At 37.3% G+C, this 18,785-nt stretch overlaps 2 protein-coding genes across 2 annotated transcripts; both read left to right on the top strand.

Annotated features, from left to right (window-relative positions):
* The first annotated feature begins 3,270 nt into the window (after positions 1-3,270).
* LOC110877534 (disease resistance protein RPV1) lies at positions 3,271-10,544 on the top strand. Its single transcript, XM_022125686.2, has 5 exons — positions 3,271-3,848; positions 8,564-9,695; positions 9,796-9,861; positions 10,109-10,330; positions 10,431-10,544. The coding sequence occupies exons 1-5, from the start codon at positions 3,295-3,297 to the stop codon at positions 10,530-10,532; spliced, it is 2,076 nt and encodes a 691-aa protein (XP_021981378.1). The 5' UTR covers positions 3,271-3,294; the 3' UTR covers positions 10,533-10,544.
* An 11-nt stretch (positions 10,545-10,555) lies between these two features.
* On the top strand, positions 10,556-12,713 carry LOC110877535. Its single transcript, XM_022125687.2, has 4 exons — positions 10,556-11,147; positions 11,239-11,848; positions 11,938-12,014; positions 12,441-12,713. The coding sequence occupies exons 1-4, from the start codon at positions 10,647-10,649 to the stop codon at positions 12,660-12,662; spliced, it is 1,410 nt and encodes a 469-aa protein (XP_021981379.1). The 5' UTR covers positions 10,556-10,646; the 3' UTR covers positions 12,663-12,713.
* The last annotated feature ends 6,072 nt before the right edge of the window (positions 12,714-18,785 follow it).

The following is an 18,785-nucleotide window of genomic DNA, read 5'->3' as shown; positions in this document are numbered from 1 at the left end:
TGCCCTCATTGTTCATATCAGTGTGGAGGGTGTTTTGAGTGTGAATTACAAATTAGGTCCTTCAAGTATTCATCAATAGACAGTTTAATCTTCAAACTTTCAGTTGTTCCAATTTTTAGTTATAAAAGAGTAAATTACAATTCTTGCCCCTCTGGTTATATCACTTTTACCCTTTTAGCTCAAAAAAATCTTTTAACATCTGAGCCTCCCAACGTCTTTTTTCTAACCCTTTTGGCACCTAACACTAACTCCATCCATTTACTTTTAGGGGGCAAAAAGGTTAGAAAAAAAAGACGTGTTAGGGGCCAAAAATGTTAGAAAAAAAGACGTTGGGGGCCAAAAGGGTTAGAAAAAAAAGACGTGTGGGCCCAGATGTTAAAAGATTCTTTTCGGGCTAAGAGGATAAAAGTAATATAACTACAGGGGCCAAAATCGTAATTTAATCTGTTAAAAAGAGAAAACAAAAATGAATACCAAACTAGTAAAACAGTTTTGATGGAACAATATATCTTTTAGTTCTTAAACTTACTAAAATGGTTTTAAAAAAGTATTAACCTACGAAAATGGTTTTAATCCTCAAACTTTCAGTATTCATCAATACACAGTTTAATCTTCAAACTTTCAGTTGTTCCAAATTTTAGTTATTTGGTCTCTCGTGTTAACTTGAATTTTAGTCACACCGTCTAAACGGCGACCCTAGCCAATATCTGCCTAGATTATGTTGTCTTAACCGGGTCCACGTTGGGTTGATTAGACTTGGTTACGGCGTTCCCCGGAAACCGTACTGCGTCCACACGAGATGCCTTGCTGAAGTAACAGTCGTATGAAAACCGGGGTGCGGCTCAGGATCGAACCCCCCCCCCCCCCCCCACCCTCGGTGGGTTTGTCACCATCATTGCCCAATATCCACCCCAATATGACATAAGTGAGAATTGAACTTGAGTATTCATTGAAAAACCTAAGTATCCTACCACTAGGCCACAAGTGAGAGATGTTAAGTTCATAAACTTACTAAACGAATATCAAACTAGTAAAACAGTTTTGATGGAACGATATATCTTAAGATCATAAACTTACTAAAATGGTTTTAGAAAAGTATTAACCTACGAAAATGGTTTTAAAGAAGTATTAATTTAATTAACTTATGTTTACTTTCTAAAGGTTCAAGTCTAGTAAGATTAGAGAGTATGAATTAGACGATAAAAAAAAGTAATTTGCTCTATTTGTATGTTTATTTTTGGGTTTGTGTTTTTTTAGTCATTCCTAGCAAGGATGTCTTTGTTTTCATCGATACCACTTGAGTATATGGAATATACATTATTAGACTATGTGTTGTTAAATAACAATCTTACATAATAACTAGTCCCCCCCCCCCCCCCGGGTGTAGCTATGTGGCCCAAGGCGTGGTTCAGTTCTACACAAATAGGAGTTTGATTCCGGGCCGACATGTCTTGGCCTACCGAGTTAGCTCCTGCCTATTTAGTTTGAGACGGGGGGAAGCCTCCTCGATCACCAGGGCAATGGTGGAGGGCCAATTAGTGTGTCCGACAATACACGTTTTTCCACACACTTAATTACTAGCAAAAGATGTTGCCAGCGCCACATACGCGGAAGGGCAATAATTAACCCATTCAATAATTAGGTGTAGTAGAATAACTAAAAATTAAAGTAAAAGTCAACTGCCATTTTGGTACCTGAGGTTTGGTCACTTTTGCCACTTTAGTTCAAAACTCAAACCTTTTGCATCTGGGTCCGTGTGGTTTTAGTCTTATTGCCATTTTGGTCCAAAAGTGAAAGCATGTCATATTTGTTTTATAAAATCCTGATATTTTGTCCTTTCCTAAGGGACATGATGGTCATTATATAGAAATTTATATAATATATTTTTCTTTTTCTCTCATTTCAAACTCTACACTCTCTCTCTAAACAACCATCTGTCTCTCTCTCTATCACAGGCTCAATGGGGGAGATGGTGGTCACATCTGAGTCATCGTTTTCAGCTTTATCCTCAACAAATTCTTCACTAGTCACAGACACATCTTGTCTACCATCATCATAAACATCCCATTCTTTCAATATTTCCACCAAGAAAACCGGTTCCCTAATCGGACCATATACAACTTCAAACAAATGATTAAGCGAACGGTTAAAACCCCGACCCGAATCTAAGCTATACGAAGGGGAAGGGGTATTCATCAAACATATTGTGTCATTAACACAAGCGCAATCACTACAAACACAAACCTAAAAAAAACCCTTTACACTACAACATCTATCTTCCACAAATTCAACCAACATGCTCTAAAATTTCAAATTGCTAAAAATAAAATAGGTAAAAAACATAACAAATGAACCAAACCTGCTAAAAATCTATGAAGCATATTTAACCATATATGCATTGCTTTCTTTAAAAATTAAATAGTACTTTTAAGACGATAAGATATTACTTTTCTTATTTTAGTATAAGGTAGCGTTTAACACCATCCATCATGAATCAAAATGTGTGTAATATTTTCGAAGACCACGACTTTTATCTTCTTCCTTTATGTGATATACTCGAGGAAAGAACGTTTTTGAATAATTATATCTCACACCAACTCAAAGACCGCAACTTGTTCAATGGTTTTTGTTTTAAAATAAGTTATTATTAACGGGGTGATGCTATTAATTAATCCCCTACTTGCTTCATGTTGTACATTCGTATCGGGGCCGTCTCCGATAATGTTTGGAAATCTTTAGACCCTGTGCGAACAGAAAATACGGGTCTTTTAAATATAAATTTTTAAAAAGAATATATATATAAATCTAAATATATGAAAATGAATTAATGTCATTTGAATCAACACCAATCGTTTAATATAATTTGACAAAATTAAGTAATTAATGTCATTTGCATTTAATAAATAGATAAGAAGAAACAAAAGGAAAAACAAAACTAAGGAGGACGTGATTAGAACCAGTGTCTTCTTGTCAATAAAGTGACTTTTAAACCACCAAACCAAGTGTTTTAGGATGGTATTTTTCCGATTCATTACGTATATATTTTATACGTCACTACGTGCATATAGAAGCAGCCAAGGAAATGGTATACGCACGTAAAAAAGTCAAACCTCTTTTTTAAATATAATTGTGTAAATTTAGCGGAAAAGATTGTTTCTGAATAAAGATTATTTCTCACAACAACTCCAAACACAGGGACTTTTAAAACTTTTATGCCTTTATATATATCAGTCCCCTTCAATTAGTTTCTCAAACTTCACCTTTGGAAGCCTTGGTTCTAATCTACTGATTTAAATGGTTTCTACTTTAGTGTCCTCTTCACGTCCAAATCATACTCCTACTGCTAGCTATGACGTGTTTCTAAGCTTCAGAGGTGAAGATACTCGTCATACCTTTACCGATCATCTTTATCATGCATTAGTTGGAGCAGGACTTCACACTTTCAGAGACAATGATGAAATCGACAGAGGTGAAGAACTCAAGCCCGAAATAGAGACTGCAATAATCCAATCCAGTGCTTGTATAGTTGTTTTGTCGGAGAACTATGCCAATTCCAGATGGTGCTTGGACGAGCTTTGCTTGATCCTCGAGCAAAGGAGGAAGCTCAAACGTTTCGTTTTACCTATTTTCTATCACGTCGATCCCTCAGATGTCAGGAACCAAAGACAAAGTTTCGCTATCGAAGGGTCAATATGGACATCACTAATAAAAGTTGCAAATTTGACCACTTGTTTGGCATGTTTTGGCATAGAAGCAAAAGAAGGGTCAAAATGGACAGAAGCTAATGTGAGGAGGTGGAAGGCAGCATTAACAGAGGTTGCTAATTTGACTGGCTTGGAACTTTCAGGGTACATATAAATGCTTTCTTTCTCTATTCATGTTTATGTTGAATTAAATCAAAAGTGAATCAAGAAATAATACCACAAATCTCTTGGTCAAACTTGCACCTTTGACTTGCTCCAAAAGCAACTAACAACCAACCATGGGTTATTGAAAATAATGAAAGCCGCAACACCAACAAACTTGCAGAAACCTTCCTGCGATTCTTTTTTTTTCTTAATTATATAAAAAAAATCACTACAATTATATAAATGAGATAGTCTCAGATTAGTATATAGTAATCTTGCCTGCCTTCAAAGTAACTTTTCAAAATACAGCTATCCTAATTCATATACTACTACTTACTTTAAATTGAAATCTAAAATAATAAAACAGATAATTCATATAAAACTGGAATTACGACCCGCCGCAATGCGCCGGGGATTCTTTAGTTATAACTAAGTCGATTTAAGACGCGCACGTTATGTTGAACTTGTCAAACGGGAAAAAATAGGCGATGTAAAAACGTTCACCAACACACGCACGTTGCGTCGTGTTAACTCGTAAAATTTAGAACGAAACGTAAAAACGTTAAACCAAAGTCGCACGTTTCGATGTGTTAACTCACAAAATTTAGAACGAAGTATAAAGCGAAAAATTTGCGGAAAACAAAAACTATAAAAGACCAAAGCTGAAAATAAAAAAAAGTTGTGAGTATAGATTGCAAAAGATAAAAAGTTTTGTGTTAAAAGTAAAAAAAAAAATAAATAGTTTTGGGTTAAAAGTAATTTATGAAATACTTTTGGGTGAAAAGTAAAAAAATTAATTTTTTCCAAAAACCCCCAAAAGCCAAAGTTTTAACAACCATATGCATAACCATTTTTTGTTTAAAAAACCCCTAAAGCCAAGATTACTACACATAAGTAAAAAAAATCAAAGTGGTTAAATTGCAAAAGATGGAAACTTTTGAATTAGAAGTGAAAAATCAAATTAATCAAAGTGGTTAAATCGTATAAGATAGAAACTTTTGAATTATAAGTGAAAAATCAAATTAATCAAAAGGGTTAAATTACAAAAGATTAAAACTTTAAACTTAAGTTGTCAAACATTAAAACTTTAGGGTTAAAAGGAAACAAGATTAAACTTTAAACTTAAATTGTTAAAGATAGAAACTTTAGGGTTAAAAAGGAAAATTCTAGTTTTTTTTTTTTTTTTTTTTTTTTTTTTTTTAAAAACTCCCTAAGCACATGTTACAACACATGTATACCTATTCAAGTTGCTTGGGGATTCTTTAGTTATAACAATCTAGGACCCGCATGTTATGTTAAACCTGTTAAACGGGGAAAAATAGACGATGTAAAAACGTTCATCCACACACGCACGTTACGCCATGTTAACACGCACAATTAAGAACAAAACGTAAAAACGTTAAACCAAAGACACACGTTGCGATGTGTTAAGTCACAAAATTTAGAACCAAGCATAAAGCGAAAAATTTACAGAAAATGAAAACTATAAAGAACCAAAGTTGAAAGTAAAAAAAGTTATGATGATAGATTTCAAAAGATAAAAAGTTTTGGGTTAAAAGTAAAAAAAAACAAATAGTTTTGAGTTAAAAGTAATTTATGAAATACTTTTGGGTAAAAAGTAAAAAAAAATCAATTTTTTGGAAAACCCCCAAAGCCAACGTTACGACAACCATATGCATAACCATTTTTTCTTTGAAAACTCCCCAAAGCACACCACGCGTTGCGGCAGGGCGTAAAACAGTGTCAAATAGTATTAATGTCACACAACCGTCATCGACCACAAACACTGACTCGATCTAGGATATGCGTGTTGCGACGAAGCTGTCAAACATGGAAAAATAGAGGTAAAAACGTTGAACCACACATGCATGTTGCGTCGTATTAACTCGAAAAATTTAGAACTACACGTAAAACGAAATTTTGCGAAAGATGAAAAGTATAAGTGACAAAAGTTGTAAAGTTAAATTGCAAATAATGAAAAGTTTTGGGTTAAAGTTAAAAAACAAATTATGTAGGGTTAAAATTGTAAAAGGTAAAAACCTTTGGGTTAAAAGTAAAAAATATTTTTTTTTTGAAAAACACGCATAGCACAATGTACAACTGATGAAGCACAAAAAAGTTGCAAAGTAATATATGGAATAATAGGAAATAATTAACTTGAATTATCTTGCATCCTTAGGGGTGGGTGGTCATCACTCATCACTCACAAGAATCAATCAAGTTCCGTCATGTCATCAACTATTATTCCACCACTCACAACCTTTTTTTAGCGGGGGTGGTCATCACTAGTGATGGAATTCTATCACTCACAATTTTTTTTTAATTTTTTTTAAATTATAAATTAACAATAAAACACTAAAATTATAAATTATAAATTTCATTTAAAAAAACCTGAATTACATACTAAAATAAAAAAAAACTAAACGTTGGAAAAAAAACCTAAATTAAACAGTCCCACCCCCACCTTTCACAAATCTCACGTTTTTGTTGAATTACGACCGACTTAAATGGTTCTTCGAGATGGGTGTGGAGCTCACACAAGATTTTTAAATCATTTTGTCTTTCTATTGCTTTCAAGTGTCCCATATACGCGTGCTCGCATTGAAGTTTTACCGACACAAGTTTTTCTCTTCTTTCTTTGGATTCACTTATTTCCGCCAATTTCGCCTCTTCGATTTTGAAGATCGACTCCGCCACCGCTTCCTTTCCTTTGCTTGACGAATCACCACTTTTCTTTCGGCGCGGCCTTGTAGGTGTATCTTCTTGAATGGGGTCGTCAATGGGTTGATCGGGTTCGTCAACGTGGTCGTTGTTTAAATTCATTTGGGGCAAGTTATCCGACGCGGAAGTCGTGTAGTTCCCCGACTCGGAGGTCTTTGATCTTTTCAGACCTCCTATTTTTTTTTGGAGCCGTAGGCCCACCCACGTCGACCAAATCGACCGATACCCACTTCGGGTGACGTCTCGCAACCTCCCATGCAGCCACGTGTGGAAAACTCCTATTTTTGTACAGTCGGCAATACTCTTCGGTGACGGGGTGACGGTTTGCATGATAGTCGCCTCGCTCGCTCCACTTTGTGGATTTCGGTTCTAAAAAAAAATATTTAAAAGAAATTGTTTTCTGTTTATTTTAAAAAAAAACCAGTTTTATGTTTTCAAAACTGTTTTCTGTTTTTTTTAAACTGTTTTCTGTTCCTTAAAAAAAGCTGTTTTCTGTTTTTTTTAAGTAACAGTTTCTGTTTTTATAAAAAAGAAATAGTTTTCTGTTTCTGTAAAAAAGAAACAGTTTTCTGTTTTTATAAAAAAGAAACAGTTTTCTGTTTTTATAAAAAAGCAGTTTTTTTTTAAATCCGTTTTCTGAAATTTTTTTTATAAAAACAGTTTTCTGTATTTAAAATATAAAAAACAGTTTTATTATATAAAAATAAGAAAAAAAAAAAACAGTTCTAAATTTATAAAAAACGTACCACTTGAATGAAACAACCGTTGAATTTACTAATTTTCTGGTTCAAATCCATCCATTTCGACGTCATTTGATCCATGTTTCGCTCCGTTGAACCGGGAAATTTGCTAAAATGAAGCATGACCCGTCTCCAAAACATTTCCTTTCTTTGCTCGTTCGCATCTTTCTTGTTTTCGGAGGTGTGCAAGTATGCCTTGACCAAGGCGACCTCCTCCTCGGTCGTCCAATTTCTCCGAACGGATGACGGGCAACTTCTTGAACGTCATCGTCTTCTTCTTCTTCTTCTTCTTGAACGTCATCATCATCTTCGTCGTCGTCGAGATTTTGTTGTGGTTCACGATACACACGTGCAAAATGATGGATGAGGGTGTCATCTTCTAGTGGGTCGACTTGGTGGGATTGAGTTTGAAAGTGTGGAAACGATTGGGGTTAAAATTGGTGAGGTTGAAACGGTGGAACGAACGGTTGGTTTTGATACGGCTGTGATTGAAAGGGTGGATATTGTTGGGTTTGAAAGGGTGGATATTGTTGGGTTTGAAAATGTGGGACTTGGTCGGGTTCGTCTTGCAACCTAAAGCGCGTCGGCTCTCCAAGATTCGCTCGAACCTTGGGTCTTACGGGATTTTTCTTTGTGCCCGAACCTCTTTTCTTTGAACCTGAACCTCTCTTGCTTGAACCTTCCATCTTTGTCTTGAATTTGGATTTGAAGGAAGTAATGAATTTTTTTTTGATTTTGGAAGAATGTTTGAATTTTTGGGGGAATATTTGGATTTTATAAAACCCCCTCAACCTCTCAAACGGTCATATTCAAGCCCAACGTTCCTTTTTTTTTTTGAAAAATCAACATGTGGAAAACTCCACGAGTGCTAAAGTTCACGCGTGAATTAAAGAGGTGGCGGCGGTGTTTTGTAGTTTATAACGCGTGACGGAAGCCCATCACGGCTCCACCCCGCCTGCCCTTATATCATTTAATAATTGTTTATACCAATGTTTTTTAAAAATTGTGTGACGCCCTGATGCGTTCTGATTTCAAAAGCCGATGAGTAATACGTGATGCGCGCGCATCATGTATTTATGTATGTGAGGCGTTAGTAAAAAAAATACTAAAAATATTATAGTGATCTTGGAGTAGAAATTCCACTTCTCCAGCTTTCCATCTTATAAATGTCGAGGTGCATTACACTTAGTCCACTATTACACTTTCATTATGGATTGTTAGTGCTCTAAATGTGGTATTTTTGCTTTTTATTAGTTCCAGGTCTGAGACAAGCTTTATCACAGAAGTGGTTGAGACTGTTCAGGGTAAAATAGATTTGAAACAACTGAGTTCTCCAGCCCATTTAACTGGAATGGAGGCTCGAGTTGAACTCATCAATTCCTGGTTCAGAAATAAGCAATACAATGCTATAGCAATTTGTGGCATGGGGGGAAGTGGCAAGACAACACTCGCCCAATACGTTTATAACTTATACAAGCAAGATTTTAAAAGTAGCAGCTTCATTGAAGTGACGGGAAACCAATCTGATGGTTTGCTTGGGCTACAAAAACAACTTCTTAGAGATGTTTTAGGTGGAAAGAAAATAAAAATTTCTAGTGTTTCTGAGGGTACACATAAGATTGAGGAGGTCTTACAAATGAAAAGGGTGCTTATTGTTCTTGATGACGTTGATAAACACGAACAGTTAGGTGCTTTACTTGGAACAAAGGCGTTCCATACACAAAGCAAGATCATTATTACAACAAGGCTTCTAGATTTGCATGCCTGGTTTGGGTCCATATCTTGGAGGTGTTTGGTGCACAATATCAAGTTACTGAATGATCTCGAATCATTAGAGCTCTTAAGTTGGCATGCCTTTGGATCCAAGATCCCCATGGAAGGTTTTGAGGAGCTCGCTGTTCAACTAGCACAATATTGTGGAGGAAATCCCCTAGCTCTTAAAGTATTAGGTTCTTCTCTATTTGTTAGTAATGAAGATCCTAGCAAAACAAATAACATGATAAAAATTTGGAGAAGCAGAATGAGTTCACTTAACTCTTTGAAAGGAGACCTTGATTGTAAAATCCACGGTGTGCTACAAAAGAGCTTTGACTCCTTGCCACTTCCAAGTCAGAAAGAGCTGCTTCTACATATTGCTTGTTTCTTTGTTGGGGAAGATGTTAGTTTTGTGGAAATGATATTAGAGGATGAATTGTATGCAATATCTGGGATATCGACTTTGGTTAACAGATGTCTTCTTACCATTTCACCTGATCGCAAACTGATGATGCATCAACTGCTTCAGGAAATGGCGAGAAAGGTAGTTTATGCAGAGTCTAAAGATCCTGCAAAACGTAGTAGAGTCTGGCATGATGCTGAATCTTACCATTTACTGACAAAAGGAAATGTAAGATACTTTTTATGTGTATCTTTGATATTATTCTAATATCACAAGTACAACCCTAAATTTCAACTAACATTCTCTAATTTCATGCCTTCTCCATCAGGGTTCAGATACAATTGAAGGTCTAGCACTCGACATGCGAAAGGTTGAACAAAGTGCAAGATCAAAGGTAAGATAAAAAAGTAAGTTACTGTTTGATACTTGGCAATATTTACTAAGCTTTTCTTAACATCAATATGGGAAGAAAAATTTATGTGTCATGAAAATCAAATGTGTTCATCACATATTTTGAGCCGCCGTTTCAATGAAATTTGAAACGTGGCAATTGAAGGATTGACAAGAGCTTTGTGGTTAAATTTAAGGACTTAACGAACAATGTTTACTTTTGGTTTTATTTGTCAAATCTTGATTTGCAGACGTTAGCCCTTAAAACAAGTTCGCTTGCAAAAATGGACAAACTTAAATTGCTGCAGCTAAAATATGTGACACTCACGGGTTCCTACAAGAATTTCCCGGAGTTAATATGGTTATGTTGGCATGGATGTCCTTTGCAAACAATGCCCACTGGGTTATTGATGAGCAGCTTGGTGGCTATAGATTTGACTGATGGACACTTGGAAAAGTTTGAACCACCTATGGTATAATTTAAGCTTTTGTTTAACACTTACCTTTTAGCTTCTCTACCAAATCTTTATTTGGGTGTGCAATTATAACTTAAACTTGTTATTCTTTGAATAGGTTCTTAATTCACTCAAGAAACTAAAGCTTAAAGGTTGTATTAAACTTGCTAGCATCTACAATCTCTATCGGCTCCCGAAACTTCAATCTTTGACCCTCTAGAACTGTAGCAGTTTGACTCATCTTTGTAAATCCATAGAAGACCTTAAGAATCTTGTATTTTTGGATTTGAAAGGGTGCTCTAAACTATGGAAGTCTGTACATCAAACGGATACAATGATGCTTCAAGAACAGTCATTGCTTTCCTTACCCCGGTTGTTAAGGCAATTGGATCTCGAAAACTGTTACATCGAGTATAACAATGACGTTTGTGTGGCGTTCCATGCCGAATCATATCTTGACCTATACATAGGAGTTAATCCATTTGAGTACCTTCCTAGTAACATTGACTTTAAAAGGCTTCGGATGCTTAGCTTGTATTCTTGTACAAACCTGAAGTCTCTCTCATGTATTCCAAGTACGCTTGTGGAGTTGCAAATTGATTGGTGTACATCACTGGAGAGAGTAACATTCGAATCAGGTCGTTTCGATCTTCAGGGATTTGCGTGTGAATGTTGTTTCAAACTGTCGGAAGTTCAAGGCCTTTTTAAATTTGTGCCCATAGCAAAAATGAATGAAGCGGATCTGGGTCACATGAAATGGATCAAAGCATATGAAGATCATAAGGTGGACTTGGTCGGTGACGAGGTTACAAAAGGAAGAGATTGGAATATCCAGGTTATCTCTCTTAATTTCTCTCGAAAGCATATATCTTTACCTTCTTGCAAATTTGTTTAATATATGACTAACTGAATTTTATATGGGGTAGATGTTGTATGAATATGGTATAATGAGCACCTATCTGCAAGGCGTAAAGGATAAAAGCATGCCGACATATGATTATACATCATCATCTGGTTTCTTATCCTTTCGTGTGCCTTTCCACCATGAGAGAAACGAAAACATGATCCAAGGGTTGAGTGTAAGTTGCTTATACAGATCATCATCATTAGGGTCTAAGGATAAGGATAAGTGGCTTTTGTTGGCCAAAATTAGCAACACAACGAAGGGTATTACTTGGATATACAACCCTGTGGTCTATTGCAAACCCAAATTTAATGAAGATGTTGTGTGGTTAAGCTACTGGCCAATCATAAACATATTAGAAGCTGGTGATGAAGTCGTCGTGGATTTTTTTTGTCAGCAAGGAACGATGATAGTAAGCGGGTGTGGTGTTAGCATTGTGTATATGGGTAGTGAAGTAAAGGAAGAAGAGAAGTGTGTGAATAACTCAATGAAAGAAGGAGAAGTGATCGGAGGAGATTTGTCTGACTTTGAGGTGACCACAGGAGGCTACTATCTTTGCCGCCGTGATTTATTTTGTTCTGAGACCTCATATTGGTTAAAATGGATGTTTGGTGATAAAGCTCACTATACCGGTATGTTCCAGAGTGAGTTATTTGTAGATGCTTTTGGTTGATATATAACGAAAACAATGATAAAACACTATTATCACAAATTCTCATAGATTCGCGAGGATGGAGAAAAGCTCATGAGTCCGTGCGAGTTAGGGAGCTAAGAGATTATTTAAACACCTTTCTCAAAGTACGTATATATCTTAATCTTAAATCTTTCTTTCTAGCAATATATGTTAAATATACTGTTCTTTTAGTTCTTTCAAGTCATAGTGTTCTTCGGATCATTCTTTTCATCTTTTCTTTTTTATTAGTTATTTTGTAAGGCTAGAGGTTCGAAAATTTGATTAAACACATGAGCGTACGCGAAAATACGCTTACATATTACTTGCTCCATAGTATGATGACTGAGATTACTTGAGTATTTATTTTTTTTTATAATAACTATGTATTAAAGAAGTGAAGTATTTTTGTAGTTATAAGATTTAACAATTATGCAGTTTCTTCATACATGGTCTAATCGATTTTGTTTCTATGCATCAAAGTCTTAGTGTGTCTTATCACCTTCTATTGTTAATTTTGTTGTTCCATCCTATTTTTTTTTTGTACATTTCAGATAATTGAGCTGCATGTTGGCTTTAACACTGAAAGTGAAATCAACAACATAAAGAAGGCTGTATCGAGTCTTGTGGGTGTTGAATCCGTTTCCGCTCATAAAGAAATGGGAAAACTAGTTATTGCCGGATACGTTGATCCTATAGAAGTGACAACGTGTGTGAGGGAATTTGACAACTTGATAGTTGAGATCTTGTCTGTTAAAATAGTATTTGACAAATAACAAACATAAGTTTAGATATTTAAAGAGGAAAGTAAACATTATACATTCCACGTGCTTTGCCCAACTTAAAATCAAAATTTTCACTTCTCTAACCTCCATTTTTCCTTCAAAGATATTACAAAGCATGAACCAGCTTGGAATCAGCTGACAAATATGATGAAGATGTACATTGATGACTGTCATTAGGGTCAATAAAAAACCTAAATAAACTATATAGACAGCGTAAGTAGGATATCGTATCTATGAGAAATTTGTGGTAAGTGTAAAGATTTTACTAAAAATTAAAATTACCTAGATTGGGGGTTTCATTAATTGATTTTAAAATAGGAAAACTAATTAAGAAAGTTGTGATAAATATGAGAAAAAGCAATCCCTTTAAGTAACCTTTTTTAAAGCTCCTTAAACGCCACTGTTGCAGCGGGTGTCCACGTAAACATACTCCCTTTAAGACAATTGGTTATAGGAGGAACAACTGAACTAAAGTTCTAAATGAAGCAACGATAAAAAGATGCTATCCCATGGAAGCTTCGTACCTCATGATTTGACGATGGTTTCGGCCATGTCGTAATAGCTTCCACCTTAGACTCATCCATTCAAATACCCTATCCTGAGATAAGATACCGCAAGAACAACACCCCCTGTGATAAAAAAATGACATTTGGTACCATTAGCGTACAACTTTTGGTCCCAAAGAATAGTGAAAACCTGTCGAACGTGGCAAAGGTGTTGTAGTACATCTTGACTGATAACGAGGATGTCATCGAATAAATGATGACACAACGTCCAATAAGAGACTTAAATACGTAATTCATCAATCTCATAAATGTGCTCGGGGCATTCGACAAGCCGAAAGGCACCGTCCATTCATAAAGTCCGCCTCGCGTTTTAAACGTCGCCTTCCATTCGTCCCCCGGTTGCATCCGAATTTGGTGATATCCACTACGTAAGTCAATCTTTGAGAAGACCGATAAACAGTGTAACTGGTCAAGAAGATCCTCAAATCGAGGTATGGGAAACCGACATTTCATAGTGATTTTGTTGATGGACCGGCTGTCAATACACACCCGGTAGGCTCCTCCACTTTTCAGTACGAGCAATGCCGGAACGGCGCACGGACTCATGCTTTCTTGGATCAGGACTTTGTCCAAGAGCTCGGTAACCTGTCTGTGTAACTCCTCGAACTCTTTAGGATTCATTCGGTACACCGGTTTGTTTGGGATAACCGCACCTGGTACAAAATCTATACAATGTTGGACCACTCGAATCAGAGGTAAACCAGCTGGTATCTCTTCGGGAAAAACGTCCTTAAACTCATCAAGGAGGGGTCGTACGTCAACCGGTGTTCCACTCGTTGGCTCATTCTGTTCAACGATGACAAGGGCAAACAAAAACGATGGTTTAGAGTGTCTAGTGAAATCAAGGAAGGCTAACTTCGTAAGAATAAAGGCTTCGGTTCCCATTTCCCATGTATCCAGAGGTGCTAAGGTGATATTGATGCCATCTTTTATAAATGAATATGTGTTTTTGAACCCATCATGCTTTGTGTGTCTATCATCTTGTCACGGTCGCCCCAATAGTACGTGACAAGCGTCCATCAGAATAACTTTACACCATACTTCGTCAGAATAATGGGTGCCAATGGATAACTGAATGGATAACTGAACGAGGCAACGATGAGTCACCTTAACGACGTTGCCTTTCTTCCACCAAGTACCAAGTAAATTGGTAAGGTTCGGGATGGGGTTCCACTTTCAAGTCAAGTTTCTCGACCATGCTTGTCGCGACCATGTTGTCACAACTTCCACCATCAATAATGATAGTGCAAACTTTTCCCTTGGACGTGCACTTTATCTGAAAAATGTTATTTTGGGAGCCATCTTGTGTCATCGCCCGCTGGCAGATTATTAGTGCTTAGGACCCGTTGAGCAATTAGTGATTCTCCTTTGCCAGGATAAACAATTTCCCCACTCGTGTCTTTTTCTGCCTCGTTATCTGTATCATAAATAGGTAAAGTATCAAGAGTATCCTCCATAAAGGTAACGATGTGTTTATTAGAACAATCTCTTGTGAAATGTCCAATGCCATGACATTTGAAGCAACGGATCACTTTTATGCCGGGCGAACTTCCCGAACTGTTTGACACTTCCATTTTGCTTTGACCAAACCAGTTCACGGATGAGGAGGATACCGAGGCATGTGATACCTCGGGTTTGATTGGGTTGGGTTTAGAAGACATGCCTCTGCTCTTAACCTTAAGTTGCTTTTCCGTCTTCAAAGACAACCTACACACATCATTAAAGTTTCAATAAGGTTGGAGCTGTACCATATCTGTGATTTTGGAGCGTAGCGCCCCAAGGAACCTCGCGATGATTTATTCTTCCTGTTCTTTAGCTCCACATGGCATGCGTAGCCTGTCAAATTCAACAATTAATTCCTTAACGGTGGATGTCCGTTGCGAGTGGTTATGATACTCAAAGAAAGCATCTTGGCGGTAATCTACTGGTAAGAACTTTTCCTGTAATATTTTTTTTTCATTTTTGCCCAGGTTTCAACTTTTGATCTCCCCTCTTGAGCTCTTTTCTTTTTCACATGAACTCACCACTAGGAAGTGTATTTACGTAATTTTATAGCAATAAGTTTTACCTTGCTTTTGTCGAAAATTTCCCGAAGATCAAAGATGCGTTCTACCGTGCTAAGCCAGTCAATAAAATCATCCGGTTGTGCTTTGCCATCGAACTCAGGAATCTCCATCTTAATCCCCAACTTTGAAGGGAATCTAAACCAATTGATTCCCTTCTACGTCCACGACGTCCAAAAGGGTTCCCTTGACCTCCATTGTCATCCCAGATAACGGTATCAGTCTTGGTTTCCTCATCTCATTCTTCCCGTTGCAATTTCAAATCCCGGACCTGTTGTTGCAACCTCGCCATCTCTGTGATGTCTCGTCGGTCTCTCCCGTACTCTTCGTTGCCTCGGTCGGCGTCTCAACGAGGATGTCGAGGTGCTCTGCCACGAAAAGCCATTGATTCTTGCTGTGCTCTGATATCAACCGATGCAATTTATGTGAGCAATCAGGTGGGAACAGAAGGTTTCAAGAACTCAAAGCCGTATTATTCCTTGATAAAAAAAACAACCAAACATCTCAAACTAAGTTTCAGAATATAAAGAAATAAATGTCCCTTGGAAATAGCTAATAACTCAAGGGATAACTATTGAAATCAAAATTCAAATAAGAGATAATAACATAAAATAAGATAGAGATAAACTAAGAAACGAGCTGGCTTTGAGTCCGGGTTTGTACCGATCTTCACCCTACGGGTCAGGTCCAAGGTCCACGGTCCACAGGCTGGTGCGGGTCGTCTGCATCAGAATCTTTTGCCGTTCAAAAAAATGTATTAGTATATCACTGGCTATGTTGATACATTAGTGTGACAACCGGTAATTTACGCGCTTAATTACGCAATTAACAGATAATTAACGCGATAATAAATAGTGTTTACAGCGCGAATTAACTTAATTAGGCCTTTGGAGTGCCTAGGAACGTCTGTCCAACTATACAGTGCGCGAACGGTGATTTGCGGAGAAACGTGCTAAACGTTAAGAGACAACGGATTGAAACCGAACAGAATACTAACAACGCCGACAGATATTAAATTTTTACGATATATTTTAGCTTCGTAATTAAATTTTAGTGACTACAGTCGAAACCGGATCAAAAAAAAAAAAAAAACGGATTAAAGAAGGCAACGATACAATTTTTCGCGATTATTACCGTGATCGATGAACGGGTGTGCTAACGACTACCGACCGTGTTTTTGTTTTTGACGCTAAAACAGGGTTCAAGATTTGACAACGGGTCCCGTAGGAATTACGGGCCACTTACGCATGAGATGGGCTTGTGGGCCATAGGCCCAAGCCCGAACCCACAAGCCTAAACCTGCATATAATATACTACAAGACTTTCTTGTGAATCTTACCAAGATCTCTATAGATCTTATAAAATCTTGCCAAAAATCTAAACAAATCTATACAAAATATTTTGTGCAAGATCTTACACAATCCTCTATATAACACCTCTTCTCTCTAAAACTCCCAACAAATACACAGACATAAAGGTCTTCCTCTCTCTCTCTCGGTTATACACAGGGAACAAACACAGTCATATAGTTGTCTCCTGCCCTTCAATTCCTACAACACACCACACCACACTTTACTCTCTCTCTCTCGTGAACCCTCACCGGCAAAGAGAAACCGGCCGGATTTCTGGCGACCGGCGGCGACACAGACCCCCCCCCTTCTTCCTTCCTTTCTCCGGTCAAACAGCAACCAACCACCCCCATCCCCCCCTTTTTTTCTCGTTCTGAAACAAACAACCACCACCGTTTGGTGATGGTGGTGCGGCGGCGACCAAACAGAAGTGAGAGAAGCCAGAGGGAGGAGAGACCGGAGAAGGATGGCGACGGTGGCAGACGGCGCCGCTGTCTGTGGCGGGGCATCGGTGCTGAGCGACGGCGAAGAGAGAGAGAGAGGCAGAAGTATAGAGAGACGATTCAGAGAGAAGGGGAAACGGCAGAGCCGTTAGGTCAGCGGCGGCGGCGGAGGAGACGGCTGCGGAGCTTCGATGACAGGTCTTTCCGGTAAAACACCCCCGTTTCTCATTAATTCTTGCAAAAACTTGAAAATGATTATGCTGATGATGTTCGGTTCACATTTCGGGACATTTTGGGGTTCCGGGTCACAGATGGCTGTGGGTCAGGTCCGGTCGGTCAACAAGTCAACAGATTTGGAGTTCGGTTGAGTGTTTGGCTCAACTCGGTTTGACTCGGTCAACCGAGTCAACTCAGTCAACAGAGATGTTCGGGACAGATTCGGTTCGGTCAGACGACTCGGGCAGGCGGTTCGGTTAACTCAGTCAGCAAATCGATTCGGGACAAGACAAGTCCACTCGGTTTGGTCGGTTCGGGTCAGATTATTAAGCGGTTTGGGTTGACTCGGTCAAACCAAGTCAACTCGGTTGACTCAGTCAACTCAGCGGGTCAACTCGGTTAACCCGGGTGACTCGGTCCACTCAGTCAACCTTGTGCAGCAAAACGACACGAGAAGATGGTAAAGATTAACGACGCGTTTTATTTCGTTATTTCATAATTTTATTAAACACGTGACAACGAGCTCTCGAACCGAATGCTAAAATCGTAAATATATTTGCGGTTTCATATATTATCATGTTTTATAACTTGTGTTTATGAATATTTGTTTGGAAATTTGTTGAATCTTGATAAATAACGACAACTTGTGTTGTCGGGGCGTCCAAAAACAGAGGAAACTCTGCCCGTTTTTCGAGAAAACCCGTAAAAGCAAAACATGTTTTATTGAAAAGCGGCTTTTATGATAACTAATATAAATGTGTATATCACTTTCGACGACGCTTTATCACAAACGAAAACGACAATTCTTTTATAAAATAAATATATTTTATATATTTATGTCAAGCGCCAAACAACTCGTATTCGTTTTACAAAATAAATATAGTTCACATATCTGTTTCGAATACCATACAACGCGAATCCTTTTATAAAAATAAATATAATTTATATGTTTATTTCAAACGAACTCGCATCCTTTTATAAATAAATATAGTTATATATTTATTTTTCAATACAAGTCGACGATTCTTTTACAAAATAAATATTACTGTTATATTTATTTTATACGCCTAGACGGCATATACGTATATTTTTGGGCAAATATACACAAGACGTGATATATATAATACAAGTTATTATATATTACTTTCATACGAAACACGATATATGATACAAGTTTGTTATGTGATATTTTCATAGAAATATTCTTTTTATACATGTACGACTACTCAAGACGTCTAGCGCGATGATAACGATATATTTTTATATAAATATTTATTTATTTATTTTAAGTCTCTCGGAAACTAAGTCTTTTTCAAGACTTATTAAATTGCTGCTAACATTAAACGAGACTTAACACGTATAACTTAATCTTTTTCCATTAAGTTAACAACATACCATTGAATCGTTCGATTAACGATTCGGTAGAGCTCGGTAACACGTAGTTACCGTTTTTGCTTAGAAACTTATTAGATATTCC

The sequence above is a fragment of the Helianthus annuus genome, chromosome 9, assembly GCF_002127325.2.
Source record: "Helianthus annuus cultivar XRQ/B chromosome 9, HanXRQr2.0-SUNRISE, whole genome shotgun sequence".
Classification (NCBI taxonomy): domain Eukaryota; kingdom Viridiplantae; phylum Streptophyta; class Magnoliopsida; order Asterales; family Asteraceae; genus Helianthus; species Helianthus annuus.
This window is presented reverse-complemented; position numbering and strand designations above follow the sequence as displayed.

What these genes read in the sequence shown, in the direction of transcription:
- LOC110877535 (XM_022125687.2), top strand. Translation starts at nt 10,647, where the DNA reads ATGATGCTTCAAGAACAGTCATTGCTTTCCTTACCCCGGTTGTTAAGG. An exon ending in GAAGAGATTGGAATATCCAG is followed by an intron (nt 11,148 to 11,238) that starts GTTATCTCTCTT and finishes TATATGGGGTAG; the next exon opens with ATGTTGTATGAATATGGTAT. An exon ending in ATTTAAACACCTTTCTCAAA is followed by an intron (nt 12,015 to 12,440) that starts GTACGTATATAT and finishes TGTACATTTCAG; the next exon opens with ATAATTGAGCTGCATGTTGG.
- LOC110877534 (XM_022125686.2), top strand. Translation starts at nt 3,295, where the DNA reads ATGGTTTCTACTTTAGTGTCCTCTTCACGTCCAAATCATACTCCTACT. An exon ending in ACTGGCTTGGAACTTTCAGG is followed by an intron (nt 3,849 to 8,563) that starts GTACATATAAAT and finishes GCTTTTTATTAG; the next exon opens with TTCCAGGTCTGAGACAAGCT. An exon ending in AAAAGTTTGAACCACCTATG is followed by an intron (nt 10,331 to 10,430) that starts GTATAATTTAAG and finishes TTCTTTGAATAG; the next exon opens with GTTCTTAATTCACTCAAGAA.